This window comes from Monodelphis domestica, chromosome 3 (genome assembly GCF_027887165.1).
Source record: "Monodelphis domestica isolate mMonDom1 chromosome 3, mMonDom1.pri, whole genome shotgun sequence".
In the NCBI taxonomy this organism is placed as follows: domain Eukaryota; kingdom Metazoa; phylum Chordata; class Mammalia; order Didelphimorphia; family Didelphidae; genus Monodelphis; species Monodelphis domestica.
In genome coordinates this window covers 112,201,619-112,229,381 of record NC_077229.1, presented here as the reverse complement: position 1 = coordinate 112,229,381, position 27,763 = coordinate 112,201,619, and the positions used below count along the sequence as shown (strand labels likewise).

At 35.0% G+C, this 27,763-nt stretch overlaps 1 protein-coding gene and 1 long non-coding RNA gene across 14 annotated transcripts in view; one reads left to right on the top strand and one right to left on the bottom strand.

Moving 5' to 3' along the window:
• PTK2 (protein tyrosine kinase 2) overlaps positions 1-27,763 on the bottom strand; it is a 426,082-nt gene that overhangs the window by 140,746 nt on the left and 257,573 nt on the right. For 12 of the 13 annotated variants that reach the window (XM_056823019.1, XM_056823011.1, XM_056823017.1 and 9 more), the window contains 2 exons: positions 25,506-25,536; positions 19,548-19,600 (listed from right to left, as the gene is read on the bottom strand). In XM_056823019.1, coding sequence (XP_056678997.1) covers positions 19,548-19,600; positions 25,506-25,536 — 84 coding nt within the window. Of the gene's footprint in view, positions 1-8,150; positions 8,436-19,547; positions 19,601-25,505; positions 25,537-27,763 lie in introns of those variants that run through there. The other variant, XM_056823022.1, reaches the window with a different exon arrangement.
• Positions 2,531-5,004, top strand: LOC103093183 (uncharacterized). Its single transcript, XR_465507.2, has 2 exons — positions 2,531-3,181; positions 3,799-5,004. It is a non-coding gene; the product is annotated as an uncharacterized LOC103093183 (long non-coding RNA).

Here is a 27,763-nt window from a genome sequence, read left to right as displayed (position 1 = left end):
TTTAAATATTCTTTTAGTTTAAGAACTTTTATAAAAACAACATTTATAAATACATCTACTCTGTAATTAGTGGGCTTTTAGTATCTGGGATTTGTTCCAAAAATCAACAAATCACTGCAAAGGATCAATATGACAATGTCAAAGTGACTCTTCTTTCCTCATGGTATCATTAGAGCTGCCAAATAACAGAATTTAAGGTATCAAAGGAAGGAAGGAAAAATATAGAACTGTCAAGAAGATCCTTTTAAGGGGGCAGCTGGGTAGCTCAGTGGATTGAGAGTCAGGCCTAGAGACGGGAGGTCCTAGGTTCAAATCTGGCCTCAGCCACTTCCTAGCTGTGTGACCCTGGGCAAGTCACTTGACCCCCATTGCCTAGCCCTTACCACTCTTCTGCCTTGGAGCCAATAGACAGTATTGATTCCAAGATGGAAGGTAAGGGTTTAAAAAAAAAAAAGAAGTGGGACTCGAAATCCTAGACCAGTTCTTTCTGCATGGTGCCCAGGAACCTCTCTACTGGGAACTTTCCTTCCTTTGTCTTTTTTCTTTATCCCTTCCTGCCCAGAAATGATTTGTACAATTCCTAAAATGGCTTGGATGAGATGGCAGTGACAACTCTATTCTTTCCAATGACGGAAGGTTTCTAGGTCTGCACATCTGCCCTGTCTTTGGGCTCTGTAGAACCTCTACTCACTGTTACTTGACCTACTGACATAACCTAAAAGTATCTAAGCCTAGCCACCTGCCCTATTCATGTACCATAGGACTTGCAGTCTTTTTGTCTGTTCTACAGCTGAACTTATGCTGTCTCTTCCAAATTAAATTGTAAACACTTTGGGAGTCAGGCTAATCTAAGTTTTTCTGTCTCTCTCCATAGCACTTAGCATAGTATTTGACATATAGTAAGTATTTAATAAATGCTTTTCATTCATTAATTCACTCTGTAATAAGATGTAAAAATATACACGCAAAAAGATACATACACCCAAAATTTAAAAATGCTGTTAACATATAAAGTCCATAGTGAATTTAAAAGCACTTCAATGAACTCTCTCTAAGTTGAACATAATTTTTACACATAATATTTCATATGTCATAAAGTTAAGTTTTTAGCTAGGAGACAGAAAATACTTATCCCATACAACCATCAAAATGATAACTAGAACATAATTCAGACACAAGAAATTCCTTCAGTCTTAAATACAGGGAAAATATTGAGTTTTAGCACTGGAAACACAACAGTTGGACACTTGGTACATGAGATCTTAGGGCAATTTTTACTTAACTTTTGGTCTTCAGATTCCCCATCTGTCTCTTAGGTCTATAATCCTATGACTATATGACTATGAAAACTGAGGTGGATAGGCTAAATAATTTCTGAAGTTCCTTCTACCTTCAACATTTATAATTTAGTATACTTTGAAAGTATAAAATATAAACAATGTATTTGAGCTACTTTATAACTTCCTTAAAATTAATACTTTAAAACAAAAGCTGTAAGATATTGTAACTTCTAAGAAATCATATGTATGTGAGATTTCACAAAAGCTTGTCACAAGGGCTCCAACAGACTAAAGATAAGTAAGATGATATAAAAATATTTCCACCCTCCCCCAGCTACAGGAGAAAAATAGATAGAATCTTAAAGTATCTGAAGGTGCAGAAGAAAAAAAAAACATTCAAACTTTATTATTATCAAAAAAAGATGTCCACAAGAATACTGACAATTACTGGTCAGTTGTCCCCTTTTATCTAAAGGATCAATTACATAATCCTCAGTTAAGTTTTCAAAGAACTCCATGGTCTGGCCCCCTCATATTTATCTAACCATCTTTCACATATTCTATGATTCAGTGACCCTGGCGCCTTTGCTGTTTCTTAAACAATACACTTGAATCTGACTCCAGGCATTTTCAGTAGTATCTCCCATCCCTAAAATGCTCTCCCTCCTTGTCTTCAACTCCTGGCTTCTGCACTTCAAAATGCTTACTGATTGACCTTATTTAAGACCCTTTGATCCTAAATATCAGGCAAGTCATAAAATAGGGAGATATAGGCTTGCAAAAGGTGAAGATAAAAAAATCAAAACTGAAGAAAGATCTCCTATACAGTGAAGTCCTTTGGATATTCCCATTTGTAGATGACATTGTGTTAGGTCATTATAGAACTACATGGAAGTGATCTGTAACCATTTAAAAGAAATTGGCCTGAATATCAATGCATGAAAAAAAACAAAACCAAGTGTGAAGTATGTTTAGTGTTCATATGTACTAGGCTAAAAAAATCTATTGGTCCATTAGTTTATATACTGGGGGCATACAGTACAAATAAACAGTGAATTGTCTTACAGTTAATTTGAAGAGAGTGGGCTATATTGCTTTCAGGAAATTTCAATGTTTCTTTAATGACTCTAAATGTCACCATGAAACAATGGCCCTTCTTTTAGTATTCTCATGTTATGGTTTGGCTGAAGGCTCAAAAGAATTAAAAATGAATATCATATAGAGAACAATGCAGAGATGCATAGTAGGTATGAGTGATACAAAACAAATGGAAAAAACTTTGCTGAAGAATGGGAAAGATTATTGGAATAAAATTGGAAAAATTTGTAAAAAAATACAACCAAAACTTAAGATAAGCTGGTCAAGTAGTAAAAGTGAGTTTTAGTTATGAGGCCCAATTATTCCACTTGTATGCTACTAAAGTCAGGAAAAATGGAGGAGGACATTCAGCACGAAGGGCAAATATTGATTGGCTGTAATCTTCCTTATTGGAGGTGTAATAGTGGGACTGAAAGAGGGGACCTCAAAATGCTAGGAACAGGAAACCAGCTGCTGGAGAGGGCTGATTAATGTGTAGCCACTTCCTCCTTCCCCACTAAGCTTAATGGAGTCTGGACCTGACCAAGAGTGAGTCAACCCCTTTCAACCTTCTTCTGTATGTTGACAATCTTCCCTCCTATTACAAACTTCAGAGATAGTCTTTGGTATACTAAATAGCTAATTTATTTCTTGGGAAAGAAAGATAAAAGGGGAAAAGGTAGGACAGAGGGACTGGAGAGACCCTATTCCTATCTTTTCTATAGTTATATTTGATGGGAGACCAAACTATATTTCAAGGGTGAAATGATGATTCAGGATGACCTTCAATAAAAAAAGAAACACTTTTCTTCAGCAATAACCAGGTAAGGAAAAGGTATATGGAAAACCTACTCTGCTCCCTAGTTCTGGCCAGAGTCCCCGGTTGAGAGAGTAAGTCAGTGAGAGAAGTGAGAGACCAGACCTAGTTCTGGCCAACAGTTTTTCTCCTTTGGAATTCCATGGAATTCTCTTCCCCTGCTGGCTCATGACTGTTCCATCTGCTTCTCTTGGGTCCATTTTGATTACATTTCAGGTTTTACTATGCTTTTTGCCATTCTTCCTTGATTACAGAGGGAATATCCAAATCAATGAGATTATCAATTTGATTAGCACATAAAGTCCCATATTTTAGTTAGAAGGGAACCTGGAGATCATGTAGCCCAAACCTTTTTAGTTTATAAATGGATCACAGAATTTGAGAAATGAAAGAATGTCAGTGGCCATACAGTCCAAATCAACTATGAAAAGAATAACTATTACAACATATTAAAGAAGTGGTAATACAGTCTTTTCTCAACCTCAAAAGAGGGGCACTCATCCACCTCTTGGAGGAGTCTATTCCACTTTTGGATACTTCTAATCATTAGAAAGTTTTTCTTGACATCAAGCATAAATCTGTCTCCTTGCAACTTTAACTCATGGCTCTTGGTTTATTTTGCAGGACCAAACTGAACAAGTATAATCCCTCCTTGACTGCCACGTCACACTGCTATGTGAATGGCATGCCATGAAACACCTAGATCTTTCTCAGAACTACTATTAGGATTAATTAAGCCATGGGGCTAATGAGGACCATTTGGAGTAATTGGGATCTTAGCAGGTAAGGACAGGGTAAAGAATAGTGGGTAAGGTTTCTTTAAGGCCAGACAGAATCTTGTGAAGGTAGCTGTTTAGAATTCTGGGTAGCCTGAGTCAGATGGTTTTCCAATTGCCAACAGACTCCTGGAAGTTTTTCCTCTAGAAGAAGTGCTGGTATTTCTGTTCCCTAGAACACTGAAAAAACCCAGTGGCAGGTGAAGGGGAACAAGTTAGCATTTCTGGAATAAGTTTGTGGGGGAAATCAAGAGGAAACAGAAAGAGAGAAACATATTTCTCTCTTTGAAATATATTTGAAACATATATTTGAAATATATTTATTTCAAACACTGACCTTTGGGCAAGAAATGGACTAAGGGATATACCATAAAATTGATAAAGGAGTTAGTTTTGTCACATGGCAATAGTGAAGGATAGCAGACTGAAAGAATGAATGCTGCTCTGGTATATCTGAAATGTTATAAGAACTAAAGGTGAAGTTTCTACAGCACTTTGGTAAAAATTATTTGTGGAGAATGGATCTTTTAATTTATTAATTTAAAAGCTTTTACCTTCTGTCTGTAGTAAGCAAATCTCCTTGATGCAAAATTATTCTGCAAAATGATTGGCAGGGACATGTGACAAAGAATCACATGAGAGACTAGGTCAAGATTCTAAGGGGGTCCCAACTGAAACCAACCTTCTGGGTGAAGCTTTGGAAGTTAGCTGTGATTTTCACCTATCTACAAGATTTCTGGCCTTTCTGAGATACCAGCTTGAGAGGAGAAAAACTGCTTGAACTGGCTGTTGGCAGCTAGACTGAAGACCAAAGAAGAACCATCACTTCGCTTCTGGACCTACTTTGGGACTTTACCTCTGGGATCTTGGCTCATTTACTGGACTCAGTTTGTGAGGTTCTGTTTGGGGGATACTTAACTTAGTTAGCCTAGATAAGTTAGCCTATAGGATAGTATTAAGGAAATTAGTTTGAGGATAAGATTAAGAACTTTTCCCTTCACCTTTGTTACCCTCCATCCTCTCCCATTTCCCATCAATAAACTTAAGATATTTAGATGTGTCCCTCTTGTCTCTTTCCCTTAAACAATCACATAAAAACATGTCTTAGAATCAAGACTATGTACTGCTTCCAAGGCATTAAGAGAGGTATGGACCAGGCAATGGGAATTAAGTAGCTTGACCCAAGTCACACAGCTAGGAGGAATCTGAAGTCACATTTGAACCCAGGACATCCCATCACTAGGCTTGGCTCTCTATCTACCGAGCCACCTAGGTGCCCCATCATTTATTTTTACTATATGGGAAACAATGAGCTAAACAAATAGACCTTCATGGAACTTAATTCTAATGAAGAAAAACAATACATGAAAAAGAGCTAAGTAAGAAAGGAGGGTGTATCCCCACAAAGGCAAAGCTAGGGAAGATATCAAGAAGAAATTTGTTAAGTTAATTGATGGGTGAACTGAACACAGCTGGTATTTCCAGAAACAGTGGATAAACAAGGTCAATGAGGGCTCAAGGAGGAGCTATCTCCAAAATATGATGAACATACATAATAATGCCATGGATATGTTGTGAATGGAGTTGATGGGGAGATTTTAAATCCTAAATCCATTGATAAAATTAAGCTAAAACATTTCAAAATTTTGGAAATCTCTGATATAACTACAGTCTGCCGATTTATTTAGGGACTTGATAGTACAAAAAAGTCCTAATCCAGAAAGTTAGAAAAGGGGGTCCTTTCACATATCCTAAAACCACACTTAAAAACCCCCAACGAAACCCTAACCTTCCATTTTAGAATAAATTCTGTACATTGGGTCCAAGGAAGAAGAGCTATAAGGCCTAGGCAATGAGGGTTAAGTGACTTGCCAGGGTCACAGTGAGAAAGTGTTGGAGATCAGATTTAAACCCACAACCTCAGATTTCTAGGCCTGGCTCTTAATCCACTGAACCACCTCACTGCCCCCTAAAACCACACTTCTAAAACAGATCTATTTGAACTTCAAATTCCAGAAACAGAGCACTGTAACTAAGAGAATTTTCAAATCTCATAAGAGCTTAAACACGAATTTTACATATGAGGAAAGTAAGGTTTAGAAAGGGAAATTTATTCAGAGGAAGTAGTTGATGTGGAAAGTGCTCCCTTAAGGTCATGACTTTATAAATCACAATTAATCAGTCTTGTAGTTCCTTAACTTTACTAAATTTGGAAAACACAAAAGACTGCTTGCATCACATGTGCTCAAAGTTCTAATACATGTTCCTTAAGAAAGCTTATTAAAAATTATTAATAATTTTTGAGTCCCATTATTGTAGGATCTAAATGAGCATTTAACCTTCTTCTGGGTCCTGGACCCTTCTGGAAGTCTAGTGAAACCTATGTACCCCATCTAAGAATAATATTTTTAATGTAATTTTGCCTAAAAAAATACATATGATTCCAAAGAAACCAAGGATACTGAAATGTAATTATTGAATTAAAAAAAAGTTCATATACCCTAAATTAAGAACTCCTGGTATTACATTAAAAAAATGTATCTTCAAGTTTGTTTTTATATAGAAACCTTTAACAGGGGATTTAAAAGCACATAAACATAACTGTTGCAACTAAGTATCCACATCAAAGATTATGTATGGAATAAGTACTTTACATTCAAAAGATCAGAAATTTAGAGCTAAAAGTGAGCTAAGAGATGATCTAGATAAAGATTATTTACTACATGCTAGGCACTGCCCATTCAAAGACAAAAACAAAAGAAGTCCCAATCTCAAGAAACTTTCATCCTACTGGGAGTAAACAACATTTATACATATGTAAATAAGAGGTAATTTTGGTTGAGAGGAAGTTCCAAGTGTTGGGGAAATCAGGAAAGCTTGATGTAAAAGGTAGGGAAGCAAGCTAGAGATTCTGAGGCAGAGGTGTGGTGAAAGTTGATTCCAAGCATGGAAAATGTCTATATAGATGCTCAGAGTTGGGAGATGGAGTGTTTTGAAAGAAGTGAAAGCAAGCCATTTTAAAGGACATAAAAGGAAGTGAGGTTCAAAGACAGGTCGGAGCACATTGTGAAAGGCTTTAAGTACAAAATAGCAGAATTTGTATTTGATACTAAAGACAAAAATAAGCCATAGAAATCTTTTGATGGAGTGAGGAGTTCAGATACATGCTTTAAAAATATTAATGTTGACAGGTAGAGGATATTTAAGTGGATTAAGACTTAAGGCCAGGAGAAGAATCAGGTTATAAAAATAGTAGAGAGTTGCTACAGGATTGATCTAGGGTGATAGCTATGTGAATGGAGAGAAGTCAAGTCAGTCAATAAAAACTAAACTGTGCTAAGCATGGAGGCAAAAAGAAGAAAAAGACCATCTTTACTCTCAAGGAGCTTACTCCAAAGGGTGTGGGGGTGGGGAGGAGAAAAAGCAAAGAGATATGCATGAACAAGCTATATATAGGATAAAGAGGAAATAAAAGAGGGAAGGCACCAGAATTAAGAGGGTTTGGGAAGTTTTCCTGAAGAAGATATGAGTTTAGTGGGAATTTGAAAGAAGCCAGAGAAACCAATAGGCAGAGAGATGAGGGAGAATATTCCAGGCACAGAAGACAGCCAATGAAAATTGTGAGGTTGAGGCAGAGATGAGAGACAAAGCATCTTGTCATGAAATAGCAAGAAGGCCAATGTTAATGGATCCAAGAGTTTGTGGTGAGGAGTAAGGTATAAGAAGACTAGAAAGGTAGAACAAGGTAAGTTATGAAAGGCTTTGAATGCCAGAGGAGTTTATATCCTGGAGGTGATGAGAGGAAATGAAGTTAGGTGAATAGTATGGGAGCAGAAAATGAAACAGTTGTATCTGTGCTTTGGGAAATCATTTTGGCAGCTTAAATGGAGGATGGATCGGAATGGGAAGAGACAAGGTAGGCAGACCCACTGGTAGACTATTGCAATAGTCCAAGTGTGAGGTGAGAAGGGCTTGCTCTAGAATTGGATGGTGGTGGTTGTACTTGAAAAGGACCAAAATGATATCACTCTGTTGGGTCAATATACTGGTTTATCAGAACAATATAAACTTGGAAAGCTCTAGTACAGGATGGGTCCCCAAAACACCTATGAATATTTGGGATGGAGATGTTTCTAAATTTGCACATCTCATGTTTCTTTTGAGCTATTGCAATTCTACTTTGCTGAAAGGGCACAGCACCTTTTTTGATGCAGGTACACAATAGTGGATGGTCCAGTGCTGGTGTCTTCCTTGTCTCATAACTGATACCAAAATTCCTCAGAGACCTTGAGATTGTCCTTGTATTGCTTCTTCTGACCTCTGTGTCAGCATATGAATTGTGTGAGTTCTTCGTAATATGGTCTTTGAGGCACATATGCGTTTAGTATCCAAACAACATGGCCAGCCCACTGGAGTTGTGCTCTCTGTGGTAGAGTCTGATTCTTGGTTGTTCAGCTCAATAAAGGACCTCAATATCTAGTACCTTCTCTTGCCAGGTGACCTTCAGAATATTCCTAAAACAATTCAAATGGTAACGATTCAATTTCTGGCATGGTGTTGGTAGACTGCCCAAGTTTCACAGGCTTACAAAAATGAGGCCAACAGAATGTCTCTGTAGACCTTGAGTGTGATAGGCACCCCAATACCTCTTTTCTCCTACACTTTCCTTCAGAGCTTTCCCAAAACACTGAGCTACCTCAGGCAATGCTTATGTCAACCTTATTATCTATGTTTGCATTCCTGGAAAGTACACTGCCAAGGTTAGTGAACTTATTCACAAAATGTCTCCATTTATTGTAATCAATGGTCCCATGTATGAATGATGCAGTGATGGCTTTTAGAAAACCTCTATTCCTTGGTGTTAATTGTCAGGACAAAATTAGCACAAGAAAAGAATTGATTCATATAGTGTTGCATCTCTATTTCAGAAGTCTTCATTGAGTGTATAGCCATCTGCAAACAGAAAGTTGTGTACCATATCTCCTTCCACTTTAGTCTTGGCCTAGAGCAGGGGCCATTTCAAAGGAAAGAAGAGCATGTATTTGAGAGATGCTGCAAAGATAAAATCAATAGGCTTTGGTAACAGATGGGATATGCTGTGTATGTGAGAATGAGGAATCAATGATGACATTAAGACTGCAAGAGAAATAAGGAAATTAGGAGGGGAAGGGGAAACATTTTAGGGGGGAAGAATAATGAGTTCAGTTTTGGACATCCAGTTTGAGATATCTGAGGGGCACTTTGAGATATAAGATTGGAAGTCAGCAAAGAGGTCAATGGGTGTGGCATATGTAGATTTGAAAATCTTAACATAAAGATGGTAATTAAATCTATGGAAGTTGATGAAATCATTAAATGAAGTGGTATAGAGAGAGAAGAGGAGAGGGTCCTATGTAACATCCATGGTTCATGGATATGATTTATATGAAGATACAGCAAAAGATACTGAGTAATAGGAGGACCAAGACAGAATGATGTCCTAAAAACCTAGAGAAGTATAAGAGAATAGTGCACAAGACCAGACAAGATTTGAAAAATACACCATTTAACAATCCTGACTTACAGATATTTTCTGATGGATCCTCTTACATTTATAAAGGGAAAAGAGTTACAGGATCAGCTGTAGTAACAAATGACAGAACACTCTGGCATGCTTCATTACCAAGCCATGTTAGCGCTCAAGGTGCAGAGATAAAAACACTCATAACAGCTTAGGAAAAGATAAGAAAGTCAACATTTTCTGTGATTCTGTATATGCATTTTCTACACTACATTTGTCAGGAGAAATTTGGAAGAATAGAGGATTTGTCACAACATCTGGGAAGAAAATAGCATATGGAAATCTGATATCAAACTTCTTAGATTCAGTGACATCGCCTAAAGAAACTGCAGTAATACAGTGCAGGGTACACTCTTTTGGCAATGATGAAATATCCCAGGGCAACAACAGAGTGGATGTAACAGCGAAATATGCTGCCAGATTTGGTCTCATACATGTGCTGAAATTTGTGCTAGTTGAAAAGCACAATATCACACAAGATTACAACGAAGAGGAAGTGCAGTCATGGAAAAGCCAACTAGGAGCCAAATTGTTAAAAGGAATTTGGATAGCAAGGAGGGAAACCTATTCTACCCAAAAGATTATAACAACACCTCTGCAATGTTATACACTCCAAAGGTCACTATGGAGTAAAAGCATTGTCAGATGAAATTAGAAGATTTTGGGTAGCACCAGGGATATCCATACATGCAATAAGAGTTTGTCAGGCATGTAACCTTTGCAGACAATTCAAACAAGGTTGTTTCAAGAGGAAGGCATTGGGAGGAACACCACTAGCTTACACACCATTCCAATTCTTGCAGATAGATTATATAAAGATGCCTAGTGATAGAGGATACAAATATGCATTAGTGATAGTGGACAGACTTACAAGATGGACAGAAGCATATCTGGCTAAAAAGAACAATACAGCTATGGTAGTGAGAAAATAACTAAAAGAAATAATCCCAAGATATGGCATACCAGACACTATTGACTCAGATAGGGGAACTCATTTTACATCACATATGTTGCAAAAAGTTTATAAGAATCTGGGAACAAAGGGAAGCCTACATGATATATATAGGCCAGAGAATTCAGAGCAAGTAGAAAGAATGAACAAAGAACTAAAAACCACAATAGGGAAACTGTGCACAAACTCAAGTGGATACAAGTTCTTCCTCTTGTGCTATTCTATCTTAGAGGATACTTGCATATTTCCCCTTACGAGATACAGTATGGAGAAGCTTTATAGCATGGAAGGGCTGCTAAACTATCTTATATATCCATGCTAGGAAGAGAATGCCAACTACACACCTATCTGACAGAAATACAAAATAGGCTGGAAGACCTGAGAAGATGGGGATTGTGAGTACAAAGGGTATCACTAGATTTCTCATTACATAACATCAAGCCAGGAGATAAAAGTATACATGAAAAATTTCAGCAAAAAACACCAACAGAACCAAGGTGGAATGGACCATTTGAAGTCACTCTCACTATACCTACTTCCATCAACGTTATGGGAAAAGAACTGTGATACCATGCTTCTCATGCCAAACATCATTATGCTCACATTGACACACCAGAAGATACAACAGAAATCAATCCAGAACCTATGCAAGAAACTCGAGCTGCCTCAGAGGAAACCAGCAGAAAACTTTCACAAAACACATACGTGGACAAAATGCCCCAGAAAAACAGAGACATTGATTGCCCCAGAATACAATCAAGAAACCCACACTCCAAGACAAAATGCAGAAGAAGAAGAAACACTGAGAATAGGAAGTCCAACCGAAAGCGAAAACAAAATAGAATAATACACAATACAAAAAGGACATCAATTCTCCATCTCAAACCTCTGCAAACTCATATCATAAGATAACACACAATCACACATGAAACAACACAGATATGCTCTACAAAATATCTCATTAGCACACACCCAATACAAAAACCACTCTTACTAGCACACAAAAACCAAAACAATTTTACATGCATGCATGATCCCGTATGTTCCAATAATCAGACGAGAGACAACATTCAAGGTGAGACAACTGACAAGATGGGTTGCAGTAAAGGAGAAGAAATCTAGACCTAAGAAAACTCTAATCAACACCAAACACTACAAATGGACTTAAACAACAAGGAACTGACTGTCAATCAAGGGCAATATAGAAAATGAACTTCCATAGAATGGGTCACGTAAGATTAACTGTCATACAAATTAACACCACACTTAGGGAATTGCACACACATGCACATAAAACCTGGCACAATAAGAAAGAAAGTGATCAGATTTATCAGACAACATGTTTAGAGGAAATACCAGATGGTACGTGAGTATATGCATCCACATTACATACTTAGAACATAAACACAATATCATACTGATTTTTAGGGACTATCGTAAATAGGAACAATCCATTACATGAAAAAGAGAAAAAAAAGTACATTTGTAAATAAGCCTCTGCCAGAATTCATATAGGCAAAAAGGGAATAATTTTTTGTCTGGATGACTTCAAAACAGAGCTTATATATGTATGCATTGTATGCAATAATTGTATAGGAAACATACATGTACATGATGTGTATTACTAATATACTAATGGACTGACTTAGAATAGGAAGGAATTAATATATTAACCCATAACAGATAGGGACAAAGGGAAGAAAAGGGAAGTTCTGTACACATAGAAAGTTAGCGTTAGGGAAAGAATGAATCAAACTGTAAATAAGAAAAACAGTATATACATAAACATTATAATTAATACACTTTATATAAGCATAAAAGACATAAGGAATAGAAGAATATACATTCACTTTATAGTTACATAGTACATTGTCATTGCATAACTTTATGCACTGTTGCACATTGTTAGAAATATTGACAACCCCAAATCAAAATTGTTACATTGTTTAAGAACCTTATACCTATATACCCAACCTAAAATTATTTTCCCACAACCCAGATTTAGCATAGGTTTAAGAACAGGACAGAGAAGATTAGGCTAAGATTTTTTATTTTGGGTGGGGGTATAAAGTGGAATTAATAAGTAGAATAGATAGGATATCATAGTAATAGAATAAAGGTAAGTAAGACATTACTGTGTGGAGTCAAGGTGACAACTATGCGGAAAGACAGAAGGAGGAGATGTAAGAGAAGGTTTGACATCTTGGAGAGAAGAGCTGAAGAATCCTACAGCAGTGGGGGATGGGTGGAAAAAGGAACTCAGAACTCTGGAGAGGGAGGAGAGCTGAACTGATCCAGCAGTTAGCCAACTAATTTCTGTCTGGTACTACAGGCCAGACAGGTAGCTACAGCTGGCTCCTTGATCCAGTGATCTTCATTCTGTGATTCCTGACCCACATCACATCAGAAGACAAGCTAATTGGACAGGACTTTGAAAAATAAGCTGTCCAACAAGGAAGATTTCTATCTACCTCCTTTGAATCTGAACTTGGGATACTTCCCTGTGTGGCCAAGAACCAGCGTCCTTTTTATTCTGATCCCAAGTGGGTCAAATGAACCAAACTTGATCTGCTTAACTTTGGGAGGAAAGATATTAGCTAGTTAGTGACCCCTTCTCCCTCTTTCCTTCCTGAACACTAAATCTTTACCCTCCATCTGCCCTGTATCCTTTTCTGTTTCCCTCCAATAAATTTTAGTTAAAGAAAGACTCAAGAACTGACTCAAATATTACTAGAAGGAAACATGAGAGTAAGGGGGAGAGAAGTGACTTTCCCCAAGAAGAAGAGAACTTACCACCATAAGCCTCTTCAATAAGATTCTTCATAGAACCCAGCATGCAAAGCTGAAGGCAACCTTAGAGGGGGTTTGGGGGGAAAGACACTATTCCCTTTATCATCCTTTTCCCTTATCACAAATCTTTCCCATTTTACCCTCTATTACAGAAGATAGCATCATTAACAGTGTCAAAGTCTGCAGAGGGGTCAAGAAAAATGAGGATTAAGAAGGCTATTAGATTTGGTGACTAAGAAGTCACTGGTAACTTTAGAAAGAGCCATTTCAACGAAACAAAGAGAATGGAAGCTAGATTGTAAGATGCTTAGCAATGAGAAGAGAGAAAGCAGAGGCACTTCTTGTAGATGGCCTTTCAATCAAGGACTTTAGCCACTAAGGACGAAAGAGATATAGGACAATAGTTACCGAGGTCAGAAAGATCAAAGTAAGGGATTTTTGGGGAAGGGGGAGAATGGGCAGTGGAGAAGAAGCTTTCAAAGTCTTTTAAAAAAATGCAAATCCTACCTTTCTAATTTTATTACATCTTGTTCTTTCATCAGGAGCTATGTGGCTGATAGGGTGGTAAGCCTGGAGTCAGAAAGACTTGAATTCAAATGTATATTCAGACACTTTTTAGCTATGTGACCATGAACAAGTCATTTGACCTCTGCCTTAAAATAATGGAGAAGGAAATGGCAAATCATTTCAGTATCTGCCAAGAAGACTCCATAGACAGTATTGTTTATTGGGCCATGAAGAGTTGCATATAACTGAATGACAACTTCTATCTCCATACTCTACAATCCAGTGACATTTGCTTCCTTCTTTGTTCCTTTCACAAGATACCCCACGCCTCAAAGTCAAGAGTTTGAGGGTTTCAGAATGACACTAAAATTATACAATGCTCACTAAGAACCAAAGAAACAAAGGATTTGATTGTTTAATGTGGTTTCAGTAGCCATCTAGTCCTATCTATGTATAAAATAATAATTTTACATTGTTATATATTTAGCATTCACTTGAAGATGAGGAACCTTTCCCTCATTACCCCTCCAGGCAGTTTATGATGCTTTTAGATAGTTCTAATAACTAGAAAGTTTTTCTCCTGATATAAGGCCTAAATTTGCCATTTTTTCTCTCATTGTTCTTTGTTTTGCAGGTTCACTGCATTAGTCCTCAACATGATAGCTTTTCATATACCTTAAGATAACTATCAGCAAGACCACAAGCATTTACGAAATGCTTGCTATGTACCAGATATTATATTAAGTGCTAGGAATATACAGGCAGAAAGAATTATAGTCCCTGTCCTCAACGAGCTTAAATTGTAATGAGGAAATGAAATGAGGGTAGGTGACGGAAAGGGTATTCACATAGTGGGAAGAACAGAAAAAGTCCAGTGTGAGGTGTGGAGCCTGGAGAATGTTTTTCCTAAAAATGGAGTGCACTTTTAGTGTAAGAAGACCATAGAGAGAGTGAACTCCCAGGGAGAGGAGGCTTTTGGGTCATAGTAGAGAAAGTCTAGAGAACTGAGAGTGGAAACTGGAAAGGAATGAAGACATGACTGGTTTGGGTGCTCTTCTCTAAAAAAAAAAAAGTTGTAGGAGGAATTAGACAATACAGTGTACTGGTTCTAAGGCAGAAGAGCAGTAAGGACTAGGCAATAGGAGTTAAGTGAGTTGCCCAGGGTTACACAGCTAGGAAGTGTCTGGGGCCAGATTTGACCCACGGATCTCCCATCTCTAGACCTGGTTCTCAACCCACTGAACTATCTAGCTGCCCCCTAAAATTTTTTTTGAGTTCCAAATCTCCCCTTCTCTCCTTGAAAAGGCAGGCAATTTGATATTATACATGTATAGTAATGCAAAACATATTTCCATATTAGATATGTTGCAAAAGAAAAGAAAACAAAGAAAAAACACAAGAATAAAGTTTTTTACAAAAGTGATCTGCATTCAGATTCCATTGGTTCCTTCTCTGGAGGTGGATAGCATTCTATTTCATAAGTCCTTTTTAATTGTCATGGCTCACTGTACTGCTGAGAATAGCTAAATCTTTCACAGTTGATCATTGAACAATACTGTTCTGGTTCTGTTCATTTCAGTTTGCACCAGTTCAAATAAGTCTTCCCAGGAAATAGCAGTCTTAAAATGTGGCACCAAGAAATGAACACAGTGTTGTAGATGAAGTATGGCCAGAGTGGAATAGATAATCACTACTTCATTTTTGGAAGCTATGACTCTCTTAATGCAGATTAAATTCTGTTTTTAAATTAAAAGTTAGTTTTTCTCATGGGCACATAAGATTGCTGAATCATAATAGTAGTATATAAATATAACTATATAAATAATTATATAAAACACATAAAATATAAATAAATAAATAATTATACAGTGCATCAAATTTTATAAAATGTTTTACATATAATGTCATTTGATAATATATAAGCATGCAGACCTTTGAAACCCAAAGATTTTTCTTTTTGGAACTTCAATCAAAACCTACTTCTTTCATTCTATATTTAAAAATTTAATTTAATTTAATTTATTATATATATATTTATGTATAAATATATATAAAATATAAATTTATTATATTTAATTTTTAAAATTCTGTATAAAAATGCATATTTTCCCTACTAAACTGCATCTTACTAGAGTCAGCCAATTGTTCTAATCTGTCACATTACTTTTGGATTCTATGTCCAGTGCTTGTCATTATTCTAGCTTTATATCATTTACAAATTTGATGAAAATGACTTTAACTGAATAACTGATAAAATGTTAAATATAGCACAGGGTCAAAGATAGATCTATTAGTCACTCCACTAGAGACCTCCTGCCACATTATCGCTACATTAACTACTCCTTTGATTCCTGCAATCCAATCAGTCCTGAATTACTCTAATGGTACTCTAGTCTACATTCTTCATCATCTCCTCATGAATAATTGATTTAAAGCCATACAGTCAAACCACCAGAGGAATATTTGATAAAGCTATATAAAATTGCAATGAAATTTATTTTGAAGAACAAATGATCTAGAAAACAAAGGGAGAAGAAAAATGAGGGGACACTTCTAGACCTCAGATTATAAAGCAGCACTCATTAAAACCATTTTAAAATAAAAAAAGTTAAAAAGTAGAAAAGTTAAAAAGGGAACCGACTACACATGAAAGAATCAGAAATAATGGAATTCAGTATCAGTGTAGAATAAACTCCAAAGCACAAATTATCTAGCAATGAATTCCCTATTTTATAAGACCTGTTGGGAAAACTGGAAAGCCATGTGACTTATAACATCTTATACTCTATTTCACCAATAATTTAAAAATCAGTGTGTAACTTGAATTGTAAACACCATGATGTATCAATCTATGAGTAAGCTATACATTCTTAATCAGACAAGAGATAGAAACAATTATAAAAGATAAAATAGTTATTTTTATAATACAAAATTTGAAGGCATTTTTGCAAAGAAAATTCATACAGCTAGGCTAAGAGAAGAAAAAGGTAAATGGAAAATAATCTTTGTATCAAGTATCTTCAACAAGGGTTTGAAAGCTAAGATAAAGACAAGTAAAAAGAGAAAGGTGAGACTAAAAGTCATTCTTTAGTAGATAAGTAGTCAAAAGAAACAATTCTCAAAACATAGTGGTAAATTGTTGACAATCACATAAAAGAAGGTTGCAGAATAATTAATAATAAGGAATTGCAAATAAAAACCAAAATGAATTTTTTACTATTGTAAGCATTATATCTCTTGTTTCACAACATGACAAAATAGGAAATATGTACTGTATGATAATATATGGACAACCCATATAAAATTACTTGTTTTTGTGGGGAAAGAGTAGATTAAGAGGGAAAGGAAAAAAAAAGAGAGAGGGATTAAAAAAATCCTTAACTTCCACATTAGAATCAATATTATGTATTAGTTTCAAGGCAGAAGAACAATAAGGGCTAGATAATAGGAAGTAAGTAATTTGAACAGGGTCATATGGCAAGGAAGTGTCAGGCTAGCTTTGAATCAAGTCAGGATCTCCCATCTCTAGGTCTAAGACATAGATTTCTGTACATAGCTAATGTGAGAATTTATTACATATTTAAAACAAATAATTATATAATATTATTATGTTACATATTATATTATGTAATTTGTTTTACAATAGCTATCTATGCTTTCACACAAACACAAAAAAATCCTTGGGGTTTCATCTCACATCCACAAAACTGGAAAAGATGGTAAAAAAGGGTAAATGTTAGTGTTGAAGGAAGTGTGTTTTTTTTTTTGGTGGAGCTATCAAAGAGGTATAACCATTCTGGAAAGCAATTTGGAATTATGAAAATAAAATGCCTTTGACAAAGAGATTCTACTGCTAGATATTACTGTCTCCCCATACCCTTTCCCTTAGGTCACTGACAAAAAGGCTTACATATATCAAAATATTTATATAAGTACTTTTTGTGGTTGAAAATAATTGGAAAAAAGGAGATACTAATTGTTTGGAGAACAGCTTAACAAATTGTAGCAAGCGAATGTAATGGAATACTTTTGTTTCTAATGAATTGTGAATACAGAGATGAATATATGATAAATTTAGAAAAACATGCAAAGATTTATAGGAACTGTTGCCACTAAAAGAAGCAGAGCTAGGAAAACAAGATGCACAATGACTTCAACAAATCAAGTAAATGGAAAGAAAAACTACCACAAAACAACTGAAACTGAATATTGCTAAATTATAAAGAAAAAGTTTGCTATGGAAAGAGATATGGGAAGATTCTTCCCATATATCTTTTGAGAATTTTATGGTTCACAGGTCTGGGTTGTTGTTTTTTTTTTATTTTTACTGAAATTAGGATGTTTATCCTCAAGTTTTGTAGCAATTTTCTCATCTTTCATAATCTTTTAAATATTACTGATAGCACATCAGTAATTACGTCTGCCAGCTTTTCCAGGAACATAGTTTCTCAGGGTCAGATGATCTGAATTCATTGAGGGCAAAAAGGATACTTTTATCTTGGATGTGAACTTCTGCTAGTCATTTGTGTTCTATCTTTTCTAGTACACAGGTCATTCTCCATGTCAGAGAAAACAGAAGCAAAATAGAAACTGAGCATCTTGTTTCCTCTTCACTGTTGTCTATATCATTGCCCTAGTAGCCACATGAAGGAAAAATCCTTCTTTGGATAATCCTTTTAACTTCCAATAAAACTGTTAAAAATGCTCTTTTTGTTGTCTATAGCTTCCCATTCCCATGATCCCCAGATGCTAGGTAATCAGTAATCTGATGATAAAGTTCAGGTACAAAGATAAGGTTCCCTATCTTCCCCAAACCTGCTAAGAATAAAATAAACAAACAAACAAAACAAATCCTATGAACTCAAGGGCTGGTAACTGGCCATAGTGGTGCTATATTACAAAATTTATGATTATGTCTAGACCAAAGTACAGAGTACTTTCTAAGTCAGTTACATCAGTAGTAGACCAGCAGGGGATGGTCATTGTCAAAATTAGTTTTATGGTTCAAGGTTTTTAATTTTCACAGATCTGTGGAGAAATGCTTAAGACTTAAGTTTATGAAACAATTTGGCTGTCACAGTCCTATACCAGTAACTATTATATTATAGCTTCTCTTTTCTGCAGAAAATCAACAACTGTTATCTTTCCTTTCACTAGTAGCACTTTTCTTAACTAAATAGAGACAGCAATAATCTTAAACCACAGAATAAAATGTGAAATTTAGCTGATTCTAAAATCAGGATATCTTACATTAAACTCACCTGGGATTTATTATTAAAAGTACATAAAAGGTGTTTATGAACTTACAAAACAACAACTAAATCATGATGGTCAAATGACAGTTGTCAATATACATTATTTCAAATGAACATTGATTTATATTAAAGTAAAACTCATAAAATAAAAAATAATAAAATAATGTTTCTGCTACTTTCAGAAACCTATAACCACAATTTTAATTTTTCTTATTTCTCTTGTCTGCTTAAGACATGAATTCTGACTCAAAATTTAAAAATCAAAGTATTCTGATATAAATCAAAATGATTAGTCTTTCAATTGGAAAAACACTTCTGAATTGCATAGCATTTTCTTTACATTTTCAAACCACACATAACCTTGGTTAAAAAGTATATTAGAAAAAAATAAACAATCAAATAAAAAATTAAAAGTATATTCATCAAACAAATCAAATTTAGGAGGAGACTACAGAAATCTATAACATGGCAACTATTTATTGAATTGAATGTTTATTGAATTATTAATAAATTTTACATTTATCAACACTTACCTGATACAGAGACTGTATGTGTCCTTACTCCTTGCTTCTCATTGTTGGCTAGCCTAAAAAAGAGAGGTTCAAATCTTTTGAATACTCTATATTTTTCATAGTCAGACAGACTATGAATTCATTCTAATAGGAAACCCATTGTAATTAGAAAGACTAATTCATTTTTCATAGATATAGAATTATAGAGTGTAGGATATACAAAGAGAAAGAAAAATTTGGATTCTATCACTCAGGTCCACCTGAGTAATTAAAACTTGACTGCTTAAAAAATATTTAGCTCTTAAAACATTCATTAAAACACCTAAATAGTAAGGCAAAAATGTTTGAGTCAACCTTACATAATATTTTAAATGGTATCATGATACAGTTTACAAAATTTAAATGTAATATAGATCTGGATTAAAATGTAAAATTTTATATGAGAATATAAGAATATAATAAAATTGCTTTAAAGCAAAAATGGAAAATTTTAAAATAAAATTGGAAACATTACTGAAATAAGATTAGGCATTCTCAAGCTTGGTATGTTCTTTGAAATTTAAAAGTATGTAACATGGATTAATATTGCCAACATTTATTCCAATAGAGAAAAGTGACTTAAAAACATCTTCTTGCCTGTTACATAATGTGGCCAAAAAAGGAACAGAATTTCCACTTTACATATACAGTCAACATTTTATATATATATTTTTAGAATCAGAGAATGAAAAATTATGAGTTTTATAATGGAAATTCTATCATTTATTAGTAATTCCATTTATTAATTTCCTAAATCACTGTTTTCTTTTTGAAATGAAGGAAGTCAAAAGGGATTGGCAGAACTGTAAAAATGAAATGTTTTCCTGATGTACAACATGGCTGCTAGAAGCGTCATTTTGAAAATTTCAGGTAATTAGCACAAGAAAAAAACACATGTACTTGCTATGATATTACTAAATTTTCTGAGAAGAAATGAGTTGAAAAAAGGTACAAAATTTTAAAGTGCCTACTGAAAAATATTCATCAGAAACTATCCCATATTTAAAATTAACTTGTGGATGCACCTTTCCTTTAAAAAACAAGAATGAAAATATCTAGACATCAAATAATTTTGTTTTGTGGAAAGAACAGTTGATATGAAGTCAGATTACTTGATACTGAATCCTGGCTCTTGATTTTTTATCAAACTGCATCCCTGGGCAAATTGTATTATTTCAACTTCCTCATTTATGAAATGAGATGGGTTTGGATTAGATAATTTCTAATATTACTACATTTATTATACTCTCAAACCATTTGGCCAATTATAATAGGTGAATACAGAACTTTAAAGTTTATAAAACACATTGCTCATAACAAGATTGTGAGGCATTGGGCAAATTCTTATTATCCAATCCTACCTATGAGTTAAGAGAGTTAAAGTCACATACAACTTCTATTCATCTATTGAATGGTATCTTTAAATTGAAGCCTACAACTTACAAATCAGGACATCTGGGCTCATAATTCTAGCTCAGATTTCACTGGCCATGTGAAGGTAGACAAGCCACTTAATCTCTAAACTTCAATTTTCTTGTTGTGCTGACCCTGACATGCTTAATTTTTTTTTTTATAAGTGACTTGGATAAAGATCTAGATTGCATATTTATCAAATCTAGAATATGTACTCTGCCCTGTTTAGACCTGATTTGGAGTACAGTGACAGATTCTGGAAGGCACAGTTTAAGATGGACATGATAAGCTGAGGAGTATCTTACTTGAATGATCAGTGAAGGAACTGGAATCTGTATAGAAGGAGTATGACATACACAGAGAAAGAGCATTTGCTAGGTGCTTACTATGTGTCAGATACTCTGTTATCTTCAAGTATTTGAAGGACTGTCAAGGAAAAGCAGAATTAGACTTGTATTTTACCATGAGCAATGGGAAGAAGTTTCAAAGAGACACACTTTGCAGTTCATGTCACAGAAAATTTCCTAACCATTAGAACTATCTAGGGAGATGGTAGTGTTCCTGTCACTGGAAAACTTCAAGAAAAAAGATATGGTTTGGGGAAATAACTACACCTCCCTGGTGATCCTCATCTTTTGAATGTGTATACCAAAGTTCTGTGCAGGGCTCTCTTTTCTTCCCTCTCTCCAGGTGATCTCATCCATTTCCATGAGTTCAGTTATCTCTGTGCAATTTAGTGGTGCCAAAGTGCAGGACCCAAACTAGATAAAACATGGTTTCTATCTGATTTTAATGTGTGATGTATTCATAAAAGAAATCTAAAAAGATGTGATTTTTGAAGTCAATATTTGGCCCCCAAGGATAATTATGTATGTTTAGTGGCCTGTTTCTATTTGAGTTGGACACCACTGATGTAAATGATTTTCACAACTATATATCCAACTCTAAAACTATCCCATTTTGAATTATCTATATTAGATATTTTAAATTGTACGTCCTTGATGCTTCAACTCAAAATGTCTATAGAGAGGAACTTTTTATCTTTTCCCATAAACATGTTTATTCTTAATTTCTCCCAATTTGAATTTTACTTATATTAGGAGAAAATCCATGCTCTACATCACCAAAATGATATTAATTCTGCTTTGAGCCACTTGGGAGCAATCAAGTGAAATAAAGCACATTGGCTCTGTAATCAGCAGAAGTCCTTGGCCCTTCTCCATATGTGATTTTGGTTAGGTTACTTAATTGGACAAATTTCTTCATCTATAAAATAAGGGTTTGAGTCAGATGGCCTTGAGATCCCTTGCAGCTAATAAACATATGATCCAAAGATTTTTCTTGTTTTTTTTACTCATCATCAGAGATTATCAGAAGCTTCTCCCACCAGGCACTGAACTAAATGTTCTCCAATGTTTGTGATTCTAATTCTGTTCTTTGATTCAATAATACATTTTTCATTTTTTATTGTGCTGCTACAAACTGTTCAACCAAGAACCTGTATTTATCTCTAATATCTCCAATATTCTCCCTTTCTAGTCATAGATAAGTGTGTATGAGGGAAAAAAAAAACAACTTGACTTCTGTCATAAAAGACAAATGAAGGAGATGCAAACATTTACCAAAAAAAGTATCTTTACTTGTTGCTATCTTTTACTAAGGATACATTGCACAATTTTTTACAATCTGGCTTGTTTGCCACTTAGATAAAAACAGTACTTAAAAGGTCCCACTGATGATAGTTCTACTTTAAATTTCTCTGTGTAATATCATACATGGTTGAACAACTCCTTCAAGAAAAATGACCCTACTCGAATTCTTTGTGAATACACTCATCTAGTTTGATACCTCTCAGTCTGTTCTGCCCCAGTCTCACTTAATGTGACATTTTCTCAACAATACATCTTAAGGGGGCAGTTGGGTAGCTCAGTGGATTGAGAGCCAGGCCCAGAGATGGGAGGTTGTAGGTTCAAATCTGGCCTCAGACACTTCCCAGCTATGTGACCCTGGGCAAGTCACTTGACCCCCCATAGCCCTTACCACTCTTCTACCTTGATGGAAGGTAAGAGTTAATAAAAAAAAAGGAAAAAAAAGAATATATCTTAAGTTTTTTGTTTTTTTTCCCCCCCTTAATTCTATCTAGTCATAACAGTGACATGATTTACTCTATTGGCTATAACTATTTGGAACATCTGGATGATTCTCAAATGTTTTATCTTGAACCCCAAGAACTACAATAAATTCAACACCCATTTTTCAGATGGCCTAATCTATATATCTCAGAAGTACTTTAAATATATCTAAAACTGAGATTATCTTTCTCCTAAAATATAACTGTCATTTTTATTTTCATAGTTTTGTTAATTCTCTAACCAACTCACTATTTATATTTAGAAAGTGCTTTGACTTTAAATACTTTTTAAAGCAACATTTAATTGATAAGCTAGATCAATTCCACCTTTTAGCTTCAAACAACAAGACTGATTATCAAACACCTACCACCTATCCAGAATTAGGAAAAGCAGATTGTCAGGGGTTTCAAAGATGAAATCCCAAGGCCTAAAATTCTCTAGAGGAAATTATACTAGAAGAGAAAGTTAGAATTAAGAATGAAATTTTAAGACACTAATACATTTAGTGATGAATAAAAGAGGAGGTATATGATATAGATAGAAATGAAAAGTGAACTTATCAAATGCTTCAGATTTTAAAAGCAAATGCAGTAAACAGGGATAGCTAAGAGAAGGTGGAAAACAAATAAACATGGTTCAAAGGAATCATAATGGAAGTTCCAAATCTAAAGATTAGCTTAGATTTCTCTCCACAAAGCTATAGCTAACAGAATGAATTTTTCTAAACCACATGGGGAAGAAATCAGAAGGTTAAAAAAGACAGAATTTTCTGGAAGACGAGAAAATAAAAACCGACAGGAGGTAGAACTGTTCAAATTATATGACACAGCTCTGCTTTCTCTCCCATCTTGAAAGATCATATTTTAAAAAAAGGGAGGGCTATAGCGCAGGGAGTTGATAGTCTACTTATGGACTTGGCTTGATAAGTAAGGATAAAGTTAGTCAATAAAAGTTTAATAAGAAACAATTATGTGCACATGTGGTGAGAACATGGGTATGGCACATTGCAGATGTTTTTAGACTTTTAAAAAAATATTAATCACTTCCAAGGCAGAAGGGAGGTTAGAGCTAGACTGGCCCAGGGTCACACAGCTAGGAAGTATCTAAGGACACATTTGAACCCAGGACCTCCTGTCTCTAGGCCTGGATTTTTATCCATTGAGTCACCTAGCTGCCCCATGCTTCATGCTGTTATGACTGATTTGATGTACCAAGGCAGGGAAGAAATACTTATCACTTTTTCAGATGACATATGATAAAATAAAAAAAAAATATGAAGTTCTACATTTGTGTTAAAAAAATCAACTTCAAAAGTGTGATTAAAAAAATCACAGTGAGAGAGTAGATGTATGAAAAGGATCTGGAGGTTTTAGTGCACTGATAATAAAGCCAGTAATTATTGCATAAAGTATCATGGTCCCAATAGTACTTTCTTTTGATAGAAGAAATATTTGAAGAAATAGATTGAAAACAGTAAAGTTAATGCAGTTAGTTAAACTAATAGTTTAGGCAAGAGGTGATGAAATTCTGAGTTAAGTGGAGAAGAAAAGGTTTTTGTTTGTTCTTTATTTTAAATAGGATCAATATATTACAGTATGATGTCTTGACATATGTGAAATGGAATTAGTGAGGCAGAATTGCATAAAGTCATCTGTCTTACTCTTTCCTGCAGTCATCCTAGTCCAATGGCAAGAGAAATGTCAAGACAACTGGTGAAGGCCCAGGATGCATTGTATCACTTTGGTATCTTCAATATACGACCAAGCTCTACACACTCCATAGTGCCAACTCTTCACATTCAACCATTCTGCCAGGTAATATCTTCACATGCTTTGGATAGACACTGCCTTACTCACAAAAGGGTTTGAGGTCTACTGAGGCCTCACTGTCTGTAAAGATGGTTTTACCTGGGTGTGGCTACTGTGCATGCTACAGCTTCTTGGAACCACAGAAGCAAGAGTTGGATGAAAGATAAGACACTAAAGGTAGATGAGCAGCCCTAAAAGGGCTTAGCAAACCCTTCCACCATGGGTGCTAATTCTCCTTGAACACCTTATCCACCTGGGGGGAAAAGTACAAAAGTGATAGATACTAGAGAGCTGAAAATGAAAAGACTTGGCAACTGAATAGAAATGAGAAATAAAATATAACAGACAGTCAAGAATTATTTTAAGGTTGCAAGCGGAAAGATGAATATGTTCTCTTCCAAAAATAGGGAAGTTTGGGAGAGGAGTGGGATGGAGAAAATGAATTCCATAATGGACATTAATGAATCTGATGTGCTTAAAAACTTACATTACAGGTATTAAAAAAAAAAAAGGTTTAGTCAATCATTTTGATGCCAAATATACACCCTGAAAAATCATAAATAATAAATGATTAAAATAATACTTACTTTGGTATGGATGGTAAGGCTCGTTCACCTTCTGCAAAAACAAAACAAATAAATAATAAAAAAGAGGTACACAGGTGAGATTAGCTTTTCAGTAAAGATTTTTTTTTCTGCTAAAGATCAACTTCTGGTGCTTACAATGATAACATCAACTGTAATTCCAGTGTTTTAGCAAGACCACTATTGAAAACATCTTGTTTATTAGATTACTTATTTTAGCTTTTCCCAATCTTATTTTCAACTTTCAGAGCTCTGTAATTTTAACTGGCTAGTCATATTTCTTTGAAAGGATCACTTTATTCAAAAGGACAAAGCAAAGAAATATGATCAAAATTCTCTATTTCTATTAAATAACATTTGGTAATTTATTAATTATATAATATTTTCTTCACAGCAATTCTATGAAGCAAATTGTGTAAAAATGCCACCTTTTGCCTTCTAAATTTGAGTCTACTAAAATCTAAAAGGCATCTGCTTTTTGAGAAAATAAGCTTACTTTTTCCAATTATATATAGTTATTCTTCTAATCTTTATTGTACTGGGCATTAAATATGATGAAGAACAAATCATCTGACCCAGGCTAGATCATAAAAACAAGTATAATATTGCTGATTATATACTAGCAATCACTGGGAATAATGATAAAATAATTCATATACAAATAAAATCTAAGAATACCACAAATTTATTTATCCATCACAAAAAAATCTTGGCCAATAGCATAAACCTTCAACCATATGATAAAAATAACACAGTAATGGAATACATTAATGCCAATATTGTACTAATATAACTTTTTCACTTAGGACAGTCTCAGACTGTGCAGATAGCATGAGTTCTCTTAGGAAGTATAATGGTATCACATATACTAACTGGTGAGATGCCTTAATATAGATTCTTATACTAGACAAAAGAAAGGTGATTTACTCTAAATAAATGCCATCACGAGATTCCTTCCTCAAAAACAGATTACTCTATGGATTTACACAGTCTCTTGCACATTGGATGAATTCAAGTATTTACTAAATGAATGAAAAAAATCTCATACTGTGAATCTTAACATTTCTCAGACTTGTGAATCTTAAAAATTCTCAGTCTCTACCTTAGAACATTTGGTTAGGACCATTCCCCATTTTAAAACAATAAAGGGACTTTGGTCAGGAATGTGGGAACTCTAACATTATTCCACCCATACTTAGGCATACTTTAGGGGAAGATAAAGTTGTAAACTACTGATAACAATGAAAAGTCCCCAACCCATACTTAAAGTGAAGCAAGAACCCTTAAACTAGTTCTATTTTTAGATCTAATACAAAGGGGTGCTAAGTACCTATGAAGATCAAATTAATCAGGCAACTTGCAAAGGACAAGATTAGTCTACTCAGGTGTCAATTACTCAATTAAGAATGGTCAGTCCTTTGGAAAACATCTATTGTGACTGGTAGATGTAAAAAGTTAGGGGAGGTGACACAAGAGAAAATTTTCTTTAAAAGGAAGGAGCTGGAGGGCTCTGAAAAAAAAAATGCAGCTTTGGAGCCGAATTGGAGGTCAGGAGTAAGAGGAGACTGCTGGGGCTCTGAACTGAGTGCAGCTTCCTGAGCTAAACTGGAGGGTCTCTCTGAACACTAGTGTTTTGCTTGGAAGGATTTTGTGGTGAGTGGATTAAAGACTGACTGGTCTCTCTCTCTCTTAAGGCTCAGGCCTAGGCCATGTTGGCCTAGGCCCTTCATACTATATTTCTCTTATTCTCTCTCCTTTTCCTTAATTCCTTTTATTTGTATTAATTAAAATCTCCATAAAACCCAGATGATTTGGGTATGTTTAATATTTGGGAATTTCCCCATGGCGACCACATTTATTTTTGATTTTTATAAAATCAAGACATTAAAAATTATCTTTACAGTTTGGAAATTCAAAGTCTTGAAACCATATTTTCACGGTCACAGTTTATGGGAACCACTCTTTTATCTGAAACAATATTAACTGAACTTTAAACAATAACAGTAATGATGGATATGCTGTTTTAAACATTCCTAAATCATTTAGTTGGGGGCAGCTAGGTGGCTCTGTGGATAGAGAGCCAGGCCTGGAGATGGGAGGTTCTGGATTCATAGCTGGTTTCAGATACTTCCTAGCTGTCTGACCCTGAGCAAAACACTTAACTCCCACTGCCTTACCCTTACCTAAGTTGAAATAAGTTTGTTTCTAGCAATAAATAAGATATAACAATAAGGCATCCTAATGTTCCTGACCATTTCAGT